We start from the raw sequence: 15,792 nt of genomic DNA on the forward strand, positions 1-15,792 counted from the left end.
CTCATAGCAATACAAATCCTAAGTCAGGCATGGCCTGTGGAGAGTTAAAAGGCAGTGTCGCTCTCAGAATAAGTAGAAAGAAATACCCACAAAAGCCAGGCACACAGTGCAGTACAGGTGCCTCAGAGGGAGGAATTCAGCTGGGCAACTGCTGCTGAGCATCCAAGAAGCCGAAGCCAATGTCAGTCTTTTCATTAAAGTGATGTCAAAACTAGTTAGATTTAGTTACCACTCAGCCAGTCTCTGGCCCTGAAAGCCAATGGGTGGCTCTCATTCTAGTCAAGTGGGTTGGCATCCAGCATCCACAGTCTCACTTCCAGAAAGGCTGCACCTCTGCCACCAATGAGCTGCTCTGGGAACTCATTCTTGACAAGTATGTCTCCTCGTTAAACAATTCTGCCCTGTGTCTAGTTCACCCAAAGAACTAGGAAGGAATAATGCTAACAGTCAATATTTATTGAGTAGTTAATGAAAGTCAGGCATCCTGTAATGAGTGTTTCGTGTGTGACATCTCAGTTAATCCTCACAAAAGTTTTTGGAGGTAGGTATTGTCCCACCATTTTACAGATGGGGAAACTGAGGTTGAGAGGGTTCAGGGATCTTGGCTAAAGTCACACAGTGAATCAGCCATGAAGAATCCAGCACTGACTTCAAAACTATAGCAATTAACCCCTATGCCCTCCTAACCCTCTAAAGAATGAAAACTACGGAGATGGGAAAATGGTAAAGAAGTGACCTCCAAGGGGTGTGTTTCTACCACTGTCCTGAATATTGTCAGAAAAGCTACATACTAAACCAGAAACAAGACTTATCCAGTTTGAAACCTTTGGGTAAGGTAGGGGCAGGGAGTTGTCACTAAAACAAAACCAAACAAACAAACAGACGTGATGGCCATTCCAAGCCCACAACGTAGCCGAGTGCACTGTATGTGCATCTGACATATGATCATTCAATGATCAATTCAAAAACAAAAAAACATGTGCCCACATATAAGAAAGATACATAGAAACATAAAACATTTCCAACCTGTGGGTACTTGGTCTTCAATCCAACCAAAAAGCATCAACACAGCAATATGGTCCATCTCAGTGGGAACATCTCCCTGAACTGAAGCAATTCCAGGGCTCAGAGCTCCGTATGTTTCATACATGGCCTCCAAACACAAGCCCACAACCTTATGCATACACAACAGCTAGGACAGCCCTCAGTGTGGGAGACTTGAAAGGTTTATCAAAGATTATTTCCACTCTTGGTGATTTTTCTCATTACAAAAAAATCTTAGACCCCATCTCTAATTGTGCATGATTCAACTCATATTTCCAACACATTTTAAAAGGTTATTATTATTGCAAGTGTGGATTTCTTTTTACCTTAATTTAGCTTTCAGATTCTCTCCAAATCATCAAAACAAGGTACTTGCAAAATGTTTATTTCCCAGGTGTTTTCCGCTAGTTTCAATACTGTTTGCCACGGTGCATAAATGGAATGAGGGTGGTTCCTGAAATCTGGAACCAGGGTGTTATATACGTACTTACAGAACAGGGTGCAGCTTTCTTTGTGCTCCAAAATAAAAACCTACTTTCTATTTGGCTTCATTTTTGTAATAGTGGAAAAGATTTTTTCTTTTTAAAAAAAGAATATTATGAGTGGCACTTAGCAGGGACAGCTCTGCAAACTGGTGCGAGATTATTACATCTTCAACTAATTTCTGCAAATTTGTGTGGAATCAGGGTCCTCTTTGTGACTAAGAATATCTTATGTAGAACCTTCACTTTTTTAACAGCTCATTTCTTCCTCTCATCAACAGGATACAATATGGTATATAATGAGATCTCATTATAGCAGATTTTAATATACCATAGGTCAAGTTGTGTCCACATAGCATAACTTCTTGAGACCAGATTCTAATAATATGCAGTTTTAGCTAAGTGCCTATTATTGGACTTTCGTATGATAATGTTAGTCCTAATCCCCTGATACTCAGCACCACAGGTTTCATTAAGCCATCAGTTTGGGAAGCAAAAATGAAAAAAAAGGGAAAAAGAGCATACGTGTTTCTTCTTTATTTGTATAATAGATTTTTACTCTCTCTGCTTATATCTATTAAAAATAATACTGGACTAGGTGTGGCAGTAGGTATTAAAATATATTTGACACAGTTTCAATAAGACATAATCTTAGCAAAGCCATAATGGTTGAGGGCCCAGGCTCTGGAGTCAAACTGTGTATATGTCCTGGGCCTACCACTTGCTTGCTGGGTGACCTTGGGCAATTTCTTTCAACTCACTGTGCCTCTATATTCTCAGTTGTTAATTGATGGTAATAATAGTACCTACCTTATCACTGAGAATTAAATGAGGTTAACACTCAGCACAGTGCCTGGTGGATAGCAATTACTCAACAAATGCTGGAAGAGAGAAAATAAGAAGAAAGTTATCTTAAAATTGAAGTGGGAAAATGAGACCTACCTATATGAAAGTGAGGCAGGGTGGCAATGTGTGCAAAATAGCGGGAAAGCCCTTGAGAGCAGGAGTGGAGAGCAGTGGCTTCTGGTGTGGACTGGGCCGCTTTTAGGGAGGAAGTTTCCACATAGACTAGGACCCTGCTTCTCAAAGTCTGTCCCTGGACAGCAGCCCTGGCATCACTTGGAAGCTTGTTAGAAGTACAAACTCTCAGACCTACGCCAGACCTGCTGAACCAGAATCAGAATCCACATCTCAACCAGATACCCAGGTGATCCGTGGCACCTGAAGTGGAGAAGCGCTGCTCTTGGACACACCTTGCTTCTCAGAGCTTTCAGGCCTGCCATTCTCTCTTATCACGCACATTGGCACTTAGAAAAGAATAGCACTGGGGAAAAGGAAGCTATCCTCCCCAAAACTCCCACTGCAAAAAAACTGTGAGTGTTACATTCTAACAGTTATATGTTGGGAATATGATAGAGCTGACAAAAATAAGTGGAATCAGCTAAATAAAGCAAGAAACATAAGTTATGATTCCATTAATATTTATGCCTCGACAGGGTATAAATCACAAATATTTATTTCATCCAGACTGAAAACGAAAACCAAGAAAACATATGATGACTCTTTGGGGGAGTGTTTGGGCAGAAGTCCCTGGTCCCCTCAGGCTTACAAAAAACGGATTCCTGCAGAAGGCAATGACATTTCAATTCCACGCATCTCCCTGTTCATTCTCCTCAAACACACACCAAACAACAACACCGTGTTTCCATGAGTTACACTATGCATGCAGCACACATTGCAGACAGACACGCAGACACACACTCAGATTCATCCACACCTTGCCACTTTTTCATGTTTGCCTGCCTTCTGTCCTTAGGCACCTGCTCAAATCTTGCCTGCCAGAGACACAGAATCTTCCATCTGGAATAGACTTATGAGAAATAGGCTAAGAACAGAAGGAAGAACTGATGATGAAAATAATAATACCTATCATTTATTGGGTACCTAGTTGTGCAAGATATTGTCCCACAGATTAGCCATTCTTTTTTCATTCCAGCAGTAACTCTCTAAGACAGGCCATTAACTGTCTACTATTTCAGTTAAGGAAATAAGGACCCACAAGGTCAAATAAACTGCCAAAGGCTACGCAGCTGAGAACCAGCATAACTGAGACTCGAACCCAGGTCTGTCTTCTCCCCAACTGGCAGAGTGAAGCCAACATCGATGGATCCAATAACCATCCTCTCAGGAAATGGCTTCTAATTTGTAATTCAAATGTAGTATTTTCCCTCATTTTCACTTTGTATGATGAGCGGGGAAGTGGCGAAGGAATTTTCTTAAGTCAGGCTGAATTTAAGCTGTGGATGGTGAAGTGCAGGATAATTTCCTCGTTGGTATTTTGGAAGTTCTTCGTTTTAACCATCTGTTGCAGGCTGACAGATGGGTTGATATATGACAGAATAATGGGTCTTCAATTCTAGGAAGGCAGAAGGAATGCTTGAAAAATAGCAGCTCTTTTCATGAACCTAACTGTGCTAACACTGCTTGCTCACTTGCAAAAAAAAAAAAAAAAAAGTCGGTGGGAGGGAAGTGTGAAATATAATCATAATCATTCCCCTAAACAGAAAGTTTCTCACAATTGCCGAAGGTCAAATCCAGTAAAATATGCCTATTCTAAAATTATACTAAAGTTTTCAAATCCCGTTATTTGAAAGCGTGTACGGGGGGATAGATATAAAGAAAAATAATAAAAACAAACCCCCCAAACCCATCTTCCATCCCTTTCTTCCAGTCATGTAATTTTTTATAGGCAGCCAGTGTTAGGAGTTTCTTATATCTTTGAAATAATCTACAAAACGTGAGATTTTTGAAATCCAAATGATTTCCACTCTGGGTGACTGCCAAATGTGAAGTCTCTTCCCTTTCTTCTTGTATTCAGTGGGTATAGATGAGAAGTCACGCCAGACGTTTGGCTAGGCACAGGGACACAGGTGGCTAAGAGTGTTCCATCCCCAAGGAACTTACATTCCAGTGAATGAGGTCAACACATGAACAGAATTTAAATAGCACATACTGTGTGCCTTCTGAGAATGTAGCAGTGACCAGCATATCCCAGGCAGAACTTCTTCAAATGGCCTTTCATGTCTTAACACAATTATCCCAGTTCTTTTCTATCATGTATTATAACCGGATGATATATTCACACACATACACGCACACGCACACTCCTGGTCGTTGCCAAATAGGTTTGAAGCTCTATCCGCAAAGAACCACTGACTCGAACTTTAGACTGTATTAAGAAAATACAAAGTTTTGGCCATATGAATTTAACCTCAGCAGAGTGAATCTATTTTTGAAAGAACATCAGAATACAGAGTGGGGAGGGGGGGAAAAGCAAGTCATTACAGCTGAATTCATTGTCAAATATCACTGACCATGACATAATCAGGCCATGTCTCTTGAAGCTTACATCATCTTTACCACCTTCATAAATGCAACAATGAAAATACTCCAGTCTCCATGATTAACATTTGTATTTAATTTTAATCCTCACACCAATCCTGTAAGGTAGGCACTCCTATTCCATGTTACAGATGTCAACACTGAAGCCCAGAGAATTTCTAAGTCTGTGTATTATTTCCAGCCATGCATATCAATTCTTCCATGTCCTATCTGGAGATATCAGTAGTGTAGAATAGTAAGTTAATAATAGGATTATGTTTTCAAAGGAGTATTTGACAGCCTGGATTTATCTCCTCAGCAGTTCCTTCCCACTCTAATATTATGTAATTCCAGAGAAGCATTTTTTTTTCCAGTTTCAGGGAAGGCGATAGCAAGAGAGCACAGAGCAGGGTTCAAAAAGGAGCTGACTTGTTTCGGAAGGTGGCCCCTGAAAGGTCTGCTAGCATTTTCTGAGTCACAATTTCTCAGTGTAGCTTACTTGAAATGATTTCCTATAAAACGTATCCATTCTTAAATATAGGTTGGTGGTGGGGCAACTTAAATTTTTAGACGGTTTAAGAAATTACTTTGGATTGCCTGATATTTTAACTATCCATGTCTCTACTGTTTGCCATTGTATGGAGGAAAAAAAGTAGTTGTGTGTCATCTGTTTTTTTAAAAGTGTGTGTGTGCTATCACATATATATGACTCCCAAGTCATATCTATCTGTCTACCTATCTATCTGTTCACACATTGAAGGAACATTGTAGTCCAAGGTACATGTGAGTGATGAAGTTCAAATCGGGCTGCTTTTGACTTCAAGCCTCCCACCGTGTCTCCTATATACTGCATTTCCTCCAGATGTTTCATCTATATGCTGCCTGACATCTGGTGTTTTCCAGATATGTTTACTATGCCCAGATGTTTCATGTTAAGTAGACAAAGCTGGTTAATTGTTTAAACCTTAGTATTTTCATCTAGTTGCTTCAATGGCAGGCCCAAAAATATTTTAGAAATGCTAAATAATACATAAAAATAAAAAAGGTTGATAAGATGCTCAATAAGCATCTCTAAATTTCCAGACTTATCCTTGACTAACTCTACAAATATGATTTTTTCCCAATTATTTTTAAGACATCTAAACTGGTTTCAGCAGTTGCCTCACCTCTGGTCTAAGACTTGGGCATCTTACTTGTTTCTGTACTTACTGGTAGATGCGTCAAAACCAGTATGCAACTATTTGGAAAGCGTGTCATTTTCTACATAAGCTAGCAACTCACCTGGAAACAGTAGCATCCCTGGTTGTTTCCCTAGGCTTACAAACTTGTAGAGTACAAGGGTCCGGAAAGGCAGGAATACTCTTCTGCCAACATTTAGATACATAAGCAGATCCATCCTAGATCTTTTTACCCCTGGGTCTCACTCTGTTTATTGCTTGGCTTTCTTAGAGGGAGAGAATTACAGGTAAGCAAGTGCAGAAAGCTGATAGCCTCAGCAGACATGTGGGCCACCAAAATTCCCAATAAACAAGCTTCCCCGCCTCCCACTCAAACTTCCCTCTTGGTCCTGACCAATGTCAACATGCATCCTTCTTGGGCATGGATAAAGCAGGTAGTAAAGAGAAGCCCAAAGCTCCCTCTACACACCAATTCATAGGCCTTCCAGATAAGTCATTTTGCAGTGTGTTTATTATTCAACATGAGTCTGCTTGGAGAGCCACCCAAGGAACAAACCTAAAAGAATTCTGGATACAACCAGATCTGTGCAGCTTTCCCCATCCCTCTAGACTGGCCAGTGACCCACACGCATTTTTTGTTTGTTTTAAAAACACGAAGTCCCTTTCCTGCAAAGCCATTATCACCATTTGCAATTACACATTCTTCTGTGGTTATGTGAGTCAGGTTTCTCTCCTCCAACAGGATGAATACTGGGGCCATGTCTGTTTTTATTAACTACTGTATTCCTAAGACCTGGCATCTAATCGGTTCTTACTAGAGATTTGTTGAATAAATGAATGAACCACCTAATTTGACCATCAAAACCCACTGAATAATACTAATACACTTTTCTATACTGTTATATATTTAATTATTATGTATAGAATTTGCCTATATATGTGTTTGTGTGTGTAAATTCATTGAGGGCTTACTATGTGTCAGGCACTGAGCAAAGCATTTTATTGAATTAACTCATTTATCCTTAGCAAAAACCCTAGAAAATATATGTTATTATTGCCCCTTTTGACAGATGGGAAAACTGAGGCTTAAAGGGTCCCAGAGCTACTTAGAAAGAGTTGAGATTTGAACCCAGGGCTACCAGACTCCAAAGACTGTAGAGTGAACTACTAGGTGATTCTTTCCTAAAAACCTATATATAAGACCTACCTCACAAATTCTTGGTGAAGAAAGTAGAATAATGTATGTAAAGTTCTTAGCACAGTGCCTGGCTTATAGTAAACACTGAATCAATAGCAGCTACTACTAGTAATATTATTACTATTAATTTATTTTGAGCAGTTATTAATTTTCTTATATTATTATGGACTTGTTTGGAAATGTTCGTGCTATTTGTAATGAAAGGTTTAGGCTGGATCGATTGGAATTCAGAGCAGGTTGTAAGGAATGTTTTTAACCTGTGATTTACAACAGCATTGCAGCAAGCTACTGAAGAGCTTGCATCTACTCCAAGATCGCCAAACAGCCAAGAACACCTCCTTCTTGCACCCAGATTATGAAATCAGTTGTCTCTCACTGAGCTACAGGGAGAGATGCATTAAAAAATTTTTTCTTTTCATAAGAAAAGTTTAAAACAAGAAGAAACAGGAGGCCTCAGTTCCACAGCTGAACAACCACAAATCAATTGATAAAGTTCTCTGGGAACAGACTGAAAAAGTGCAGTGTGTCGATCATAATCAAATTTAACTTAAGAGAAAAAGAAACGAAATCCTACATTGATTCTCCAGTGTCAGCCAGATTCTTCACATGTGGAACCAGATGACTGATTATTACTCAGCCCCTGTAACAGAACAACCCCATCCACTGCAGCTTTCTTTCTGCAAGATCCTGATTAGCTGATAGTGTATCTCGCAGTAATAACATAAAACAACCCAGACAGTGCAGAAAGGGCAGAGATGTAAACCACCTGAGGGCCGAGAACAGTTCTTTGGCCAGTGTTTGCCAGCCCCTCCTCCATTTTTAGAACAGTACCCAGCCCAGAGTGGGAAAATAATCAATACTGAACATATGATTGGGAAAAGGGACAAGTAAAATGATGGACATATGAACGAATCAATGGGATTTGGAGTCAGATCTGAGTTTGGTACCCAATTCCTCTAATCACTTACCTTCTCTAAGCCCTCCTCCTTCATCTGTAAAATAGAAAAACTAACGCTAATCCATAGGGCTGTGGTTAGGCTGAACTGAGGCTAAACGTGTAAAGCACATCAACCTCAGGCCTGACACACGGTGCGTCCCCCATCAAAGCTGGTTTGGAATATAATGAGGTTCACCTTCTGATGAGAGACACAGACTTTGAAGCCCTGCAAACCTTGGTCGCAAACAAAGCTCAGCAACTTAGTGACTCTCAGACCTCCAGCAACTCACTTGATCTTTCTGAACATTGATTTTCTCATCTGTAAAGTGGGGTCAATAATAGCCACTTCAAAGTGTTATTATGAGACTTACATGAGTGATACATGAAATACACAGTGTCTGGTACGTAGTAACTGCTCTGTAAATGATAGCCATAACTATGAATATTGCAACTTAATTTTTATTATGAGTCAATAAAACCATGGGCCTCTAAAAGCAACAGAGTGCTTTTATAATAGATTAAGAACACAGATTCTGATATATGTATATGTGTAACTGATTCACTTTGCTGTACACCTGAAACTAACACAGAATTGTAAATCAACTGTCCTCCAATAAATATTTTAGGAAAAAAAACACAGATTCTGGAGCCGAACTCCCTGGGTCCGAATCCTGGCTCTGCATCTTTCAAGCTGGGTTTAAGTAATTTAGCCCATCTGTAAAATGGGACTCCATATTTCATCCCATTTCACCAGTCACCATCCTGGCACATGTGTTGAGAATAGAGGGGTCAAGTCAGACTTTCCCCCTACATCTAGGCTGAAATGTAGCTCCCACTTAGTGGAGCTGTTTCTGTGGGCCCATCTCTTCCCTTGGCTGCCAGTACCAAAAACCCACGCCTCCCTTTGGTCATTGATCTGCCTTCAGTCCTCCACCAGACCACTGGGGCAATGGATTGTGCCATCCTATCAACCTAAGTAAGAAATCCTATAGGCCAGGACAGATGCAAGAGGCGTGCTGGCCTTGTAAAAGCTAAGCTGAAAGATGGCTACCAGGGCCATCTCAGACTCAAGTACCAAGAAAAATTGTGACATCAGTGACCCAAAACAAGACAAAGGGCGTCACTTTCAGTGGACCCTCAACAAGTGCTGCCACTTGTTAATTGTGGATTGGAGTTACGCTGTCCCATAGCACATGTGACTGCTGAACACTTGAAATGGAGCTAATACCAAATTAAGATGTGCTGTAGGTATAAATTACACCAGGTTTTAAAGACTTAATACCAAAAAAAGTAAAATGTCTTATTTATAATTTTATAATCTATGAAATGATAATATTTTTATATATTGAGCTGCATTATATAAATGCATATAATGTATTAATATGATTAATTGCACCAATCTCTTTTTGCTTTTTTTTTAATGTGTTTACTATAAAAACTGAAAGTTACATATGTGACTCGCATCTCTGGCTCCCATTCTATGCCTATGAGATAGCACTGGGTTAGAGTCTCAGTGTTCCCAGCCCAGGATGTGGCCATGCAGATCTTTCCAAACCTCAGACATTCTCTGCCCTGCTTCTGTCATGTGGGCCAGAAATTACTTACTGTTGTTCTTTATTTGGTAACTTCAATAAAATTTATTTTTTAAGAAACTCCTGTACCACTCCTGGATACAGAAATCCAGCATTATTTGAGATAATTAGAAGATAAACATAGAAATGAATCATTGGAAAATAAAGAGTACTGTATTCCAGCCAGGTACCATTGTTTGCCTGAAGGCTCTGAGCCTGGGGCCAATTTTCTTTGATAGGTAGGTATTAAATATTTGTTAAATAGGTGTTAGAGACATATTAACATCCAGCTGAGACTTTCTCCTTTACTACTCAGATTACAGGAGAACCGTGAAGGAGAAAGCATTTCTTCCTGTGTAGCTCAGTGTTATTTATTGCTATGTCTGTGTCTCCACAATTAAGTAGCCCAAATTTCAGAACACCTAGGCATAATGGAAAACCACTCATTAAACATGGAGCCCAATGTCCTGAATTCAAATCTCTGTTACTTATGACAACTCGGACACATATTTAACTTCCCTGAATCTGTAAAACGGGTATAATTGTCTTCGCCTTCATGCAGTTATTGTGAAGATCAAATGATCTTCTGCCATAGTGTGTTAAAAACTAGACATTCTCTAGAAGTCATGTCACTTTTATTAGTGTTCCAAATGAAATAATGAAATAAATCTGTGAGTGGACCCAGAAAGTTATCCCATCCAGCCACAGCTTAGCGATACTCTCTTCGAAAAGTCCAAAGCTCTTCTGTGAGCTGAGCTTCTATCTTGCTGTTTGATTTCTGTGTTTCCTGATTCACAGCTTCATTCTGGTATTCCTGAAAGCTGACTTAGCAAAGTGAATCCAGCTACACTGAGGGTGAGGGTGAGCTCATGATAACGGCACAGTTGTCAAGCCAGGCACTAGTTATAAGGAAAGTATTTGACCTGTGTTTCAGTTTCCTCCTAAGAAAAGCAGGGCTAACCTCAGTACCTCGCTGTAAGGCTAATGATGTCTGTAAGTGGTTAGCAGAGTGCCTGGCATATAGGAAGCACTCTAAATGTGACAGCACATTTAATGTGACAGCAGCTGTTTCCTAAGACAGCCACTAGTTTGGGACAGCTTTTGATGGACGCTCTGCCCTATCCACCACGTTCTACGTCCAAGAGGTGACTTGCATGGATCACATGGGGTTCCAATTGGGTTTGGCCAATTGGAGGGAAACCGTGGGTTAAATCCATTTCACCTGCCTTCCTTAATCAAGGTTGTTTTAAGACTTGCCTGTCCTCCAGGCAGAAGGAACTTGGAGTCAGCTGTGTCTAGTTCCAGGTGAGCTGGTCAAGAGGATGGGACCAACAACCCTTCAACTGGGCATGCGCCAGTGTCCTCTAGGTGACCTTTTGACGTCAGAGGGTCGAAAACGCCACGTGCAGAGGCCTGTAGCCTCGTTACGGCTGCGCAGAATGAGGATTCCTGCACGTTTTTCCAATCACCTTTCGCGACGCCCCGCACGCCTCTGCCCGCCCTGCTGCTTTATTCCTCATCCCATAAATACCCCACCACCCACCAGCCCCTCGCCTTCTGCGGGGTGCGTGTGAGATTTGTTCTCCCATCCCTGCTCTTGGCTCTATTGCGGAAAAAAATCTTTTCTTTGCTGCAGTCCTAGGCCTGTCGGGGTTTTGGCTTGCTGAGCATTCGGCAAAATTAACCTGGTTTGGTAGATTAAAGAATGGGAGGAAAGTGGGGTCAGGGCTTTGCTCCCACATCTCTCCCTGAATGTAGCTTCAAATTTAGGCTTAGCAAAAGACCCAAAAAAAGTTGAGGCTAATTTGTACTCTAGCTAGAATTTTGACATAGTTGCCAAATTGCCACACTTTGCTCAGGTATAGAAAACTTGGCTTGAGGCTGCTTTCTGAAACCTTTGCTGCTAAAACTCTCAATTCTAATGACATTTATTATTTGGTCTAATTATAAATCCTGGTGCTGCTGTAAGGACAAATAGGGCCACCTGAAGTTCTGTCTGGGCGAGCCATTGATATAGTCAATCAGTGCCTTGATCACATTGCCATGCTGTTTTTATTTGGTCTAATTATAAAATATGTTTTAAAATATACAAGTTTATAGAAAACAAAAGTCGTCTTTAATCCTACCATTAACACCTGGTAAACTCCTATACAGAAATTTATAGAACCCAATTGGGACCATTTTGTATACTCATTTATTCTTTCTTTCATTTATTTTCTCAACAAATGTTGCTGGCACCTCTTCTGCCAATACCCAAAAATAAGCAAAAGAGACAGGCCCTGCCCTTGTGGAGCTGACATCTTACTGGGGAAAAGAGGCAAACATACACATTTTCACTCCTCACCACCATCCAATGAGACAGATACTGTTATTATCCCAATTGACAGAGGGTTAAATTGAGGCTTCAAGTATTAATAGTTTAGCAAAGTGCCTAAGGACACAGAGCTAGTAAGCAGAAAAGTCAGGATTCAACCCCAGGCCTATAGATGACAGACTGAGCTTTTAACTCATATGAGATACCTTAGTACAATATACCATCCCTCTGTATAAAATGGTACTAGGGGGGAAAAGGGTTGCATTAGCTCCCCAAAATAACATATTTACTCCAAGGACATAGATCCTAACTTCAGCCATAAAGTTGGTTTATGGAAAGTGATTCATTTCTATTGTGTCATATTTAACTTAAGCAGGACCTCAATCTTTTTAACTTTCTTAATGTCTTGTTTTAAATAAAAACATGACTGTTCCTTAAAGCAGACATGAAAAGCAGTATAGAATAGTCAAGCTCACTGGTCCTGGAAGCAGACCGCCAGGCTTAGAATCCTGCCCCCCCCCCCTTACTAACTCATGACTCTGAGTATCTTTAACCTCTTCGTTTCAGTTTCCTCAACTGTAAAATGGGGACAGGATTCGCATCTATTTCATAGTGCTGTTGTTAGGATTAAATGAATTAATACTTGTAAACTTGGAATAATACTTCACATAATAAGTGCTCAGTAAAAGTTATTACTATTGTGATTTTAATAAGTGTTTTCTAGAAATATAAATACAGTATCACAAAACTTTATTTTATTCGTTTCTCAACATGGTTCCAATGCTATGGGGTCTTGGAATTTTTCAAAAGGCAAACCAAAGAGTTGTATAAACGAATCAATTTGTTTCTAGAACTCACTTTTCTCTTCCTGTTTTATCTTTCTGTTTGTCTCTGTAGGACTTCATCGTCACTGTAGTCTTTTCTTTCTTGTGGTTGGTGGGTTCATCAGCTTGGGCAAAAGGGCTGTCTGATGTCAAGGTTGCTACGGATCCCAAAGAAGTATTGTTACTGATGTCAGCTTGCAAACAGCCGTCCAACAAATGCATGGCTGTCCACAGCCCTGTGATGTCCAGCCTGAACACTTCTGTGGTATGTTTCCCTCTATGCTTTACCTCCCAGATCTTTGTTTGCCAGTCACAGGAATCAGAAAAACATTTCAGGAGTCTTCTGGGGAATTTTTGCCTCTGAAATGAGTCCAGTCTAAAAGGTGATAGTTCACTCCACAGGCAAGATGATCCTTTGGCCTTCCAGTTTTCTACCCATAGACTTTAATGCTGCCAATTACAGAGTTCTTTTTTTTTTTTTTTTTTTTTTTTTAATGTTTTTTTTTTTAAACATCTTTATTGAAGTATAATTGCTTTACAATGGTGTGTTAGCTTCTGCTTTATAACAAAGTGAATCAGTTATACATATACATATGTTCCCATATCTCATCCCTCTTGCATCTCCCTCCCTCCCACCCTCCCTATCCCACCCCTCTAGGTGGTCACAAAGCACCGAGCTGATCTCCCTGTGCTATGCGGCTGCTTCCCACTAGCTATCTATTTCACATTTGGTAGTGTATATATGTCCATGACACTCTCTCACCCTGTCACATCTCACCCCTCCCCCTCCCCATATCCTCAAGTTACAGAGTTCTTAATAAGAGCCCAGCAGGTACTGGCAGCTGTTGCTTGGATGACAGTCAAGTCAGAATTCTAAGCCAGAAGCAGATATAAAATCTGAACTTTAAGTCTGAAGTCTGCCGGAAGTTAAAAGGAATATTTGATGGCATAGAGGTTTTCTGGGAAGAAAACACTGTTCAAGCCACACTTAGTTAGAATACACCCAGTTGATTGTCTAGAGAAAAATACGCAGACCCAGTAGGGTACAGATAGAAATGCAAAGTATAAAAAATACCTATAATAGTTATGGTAATTTTTTTAATCTTCTCCATGCTTCTGGTTTAGTTGCTTGATAACTTTGGAAAAGCCGAACTGTGTTAGTTGAACAGTCAAATATTATCATCAAGTGTATGGCTCTTACAGGGAGACAGAACACCTGACAGATAACAGGGCCACTAAATTGGATTCTTATTTTATGAGTGTAAGAACTTGTGTTATTCCAAAGAAAGAAACTGTATCTGAGAAACAGAAGCTATAGTAGCAGCAAAAAGCAGTAGTTACCGAATAATAGAGGGCTCAGTGTTTGATGAAGGATCGACATTCTTTAGCCACCCTTAAAAATTAATTATCTTTGCTTCAAGGTTAACTTATTATGTTTCTACAACTTTCTGGAATTTAATCTGAGAAGGCATTTAAGAAGGGAAAAAGTGTGGCTAATCAGCTGCTGGTGATTTGACTGTGAATCTTGCCTTAGTAATAAGATAGTAAACATTGAAATAAACTATATATTAGGGTCTCACAGTAATTTTTATTTACTTCTGGCCGCAGCTATGGATGAATACTTTGAGGTGTACATTAAAATACATTCTACTACTTCTGTAGTTTGTTTACAGGCAGTGCTTAATAGAAGTTATAATAACCCTGATCTCAGAATCTAAGAGAACAAAGATAAAATCATTCAGTGTGTTTGTTAGTTCTTCTAGTAAATTATGACATCCTGCACAGTCCATTTAATTCTACTTCTGATGCCTCTAATAAGTTTAGACTAGGAGATGCAAATTTTAAATGAGAAACAATGTGACGTATGTCTTAAAAATCAAAAGAAGAATGGATGGAAAGCAAATCATGTCGTGTGTGGCAGGGCAGGTCTGGTGCTGTTATCGTTCTGGATCTACGTTTGTGTGCTCCAGTTCCTAGTGGCAGAAAACTCCATTTAAACTGGCTAAAGCAAAACAGTCTTCGTATCCCTAAAATCCATTCTTTGTATCCCACTGCTGGTACCAATGTCTATATGGGGTATAATGGTTGGGTCACAAGTAACAGAAACGGACGAACCATCCATAATTTCTACTTCTGTTCCTCCAGCTTCACGGAAGCAATGTTGGTACATGTCCTCAGATAATCTAGATGTCTTCTCTCCATTCTTTCTCATGTTATGTACTGTGTTTTCCAGTCTCTCTTTCTGTTGTTCCACATCTAGGCTAGAATCAAAATCCCTACTCTGACTTCAGTTGCAACAAAATGGCAAGAACAAATTCGAGGGCTCATGTGCCCCTAAAATGTGCCAGGCGAGAGATCTGTGATACCTCTGTGATGACGATAAAGACATCACCGCTCCTTAAATAGGCCCATGGCAATGCCTTGTTTATGTACTTACTTTTAAGTTGCATTTCCCTAATTTCTAGGCTCTTCTCGAGCATCCCTTTTTTAGAAACGAAGTAGCATCAGGGGAAAGGGAGAGACCAAGGAATAGAAAACAGGTAAAATTATAGTCCTGGGCAGAGCCATCCCTTCATATCTGAAAAGATTCCAAGATCATTTTTTCTGCTCATATATCAACCTATACTTACAGAGGTGTAATTTAATCAAGCTCTCCCCTTTGATGGAAAATATCCTAGCTATTGTACACATGGTTAAAAGGTCCTATGTGTAAATTAGAGTTGTATCAGTGATTACCTAATTCATTTTGATCATGCAACTATTATACTATAAGTACCTTATTTGTGTTTTGTATCTCCCTCAGCAAGGAGCCTAGAGCATGGCACAAAATTATGTTAAATAAATCTCAGTTAAGGTTACAGGA

General features: G+C 39.9%; 1 protein-coding gene across 1 annotated transcript in view; it reads left to right on the forward strand.

Annotated features, from left to right (window-relative positions):
- The window catches only part of SYNPR (synaptoporin), a 295,505-nt gene that overhangs the window by 277,548 nt on the left and 2,165 nt on the right, over positions 1-15,792 (forward strand). The window contains exon 5 of the mRNA XM_061195503.1: positions 13,003-13,194. Within this exon, the coding sequence (XP_061051486.1) occupies positions 13,003-13,194 (192 nt within the window). The remainder of the gene's footprint in view (positions 1-13,002; positions 13,195-15,792) is intronic.

Source organism: Eubalaena glacialis, chromosome 7 (assembly GCF_028564815.1).
Source record: "Eubalaena glacialis isolate mEubGla1 chromosome 7, mEubGla1.1.hap2.+ XY, whole genome shotgun sequence".
Classification (NCBI taxonomy): domain Eukaryota; kingdom Metazoa; phylum Chordata; class Mammalia; order Artiodactyla; family Balaenidae; genus Eubalaena; species Eubalaena glacialis.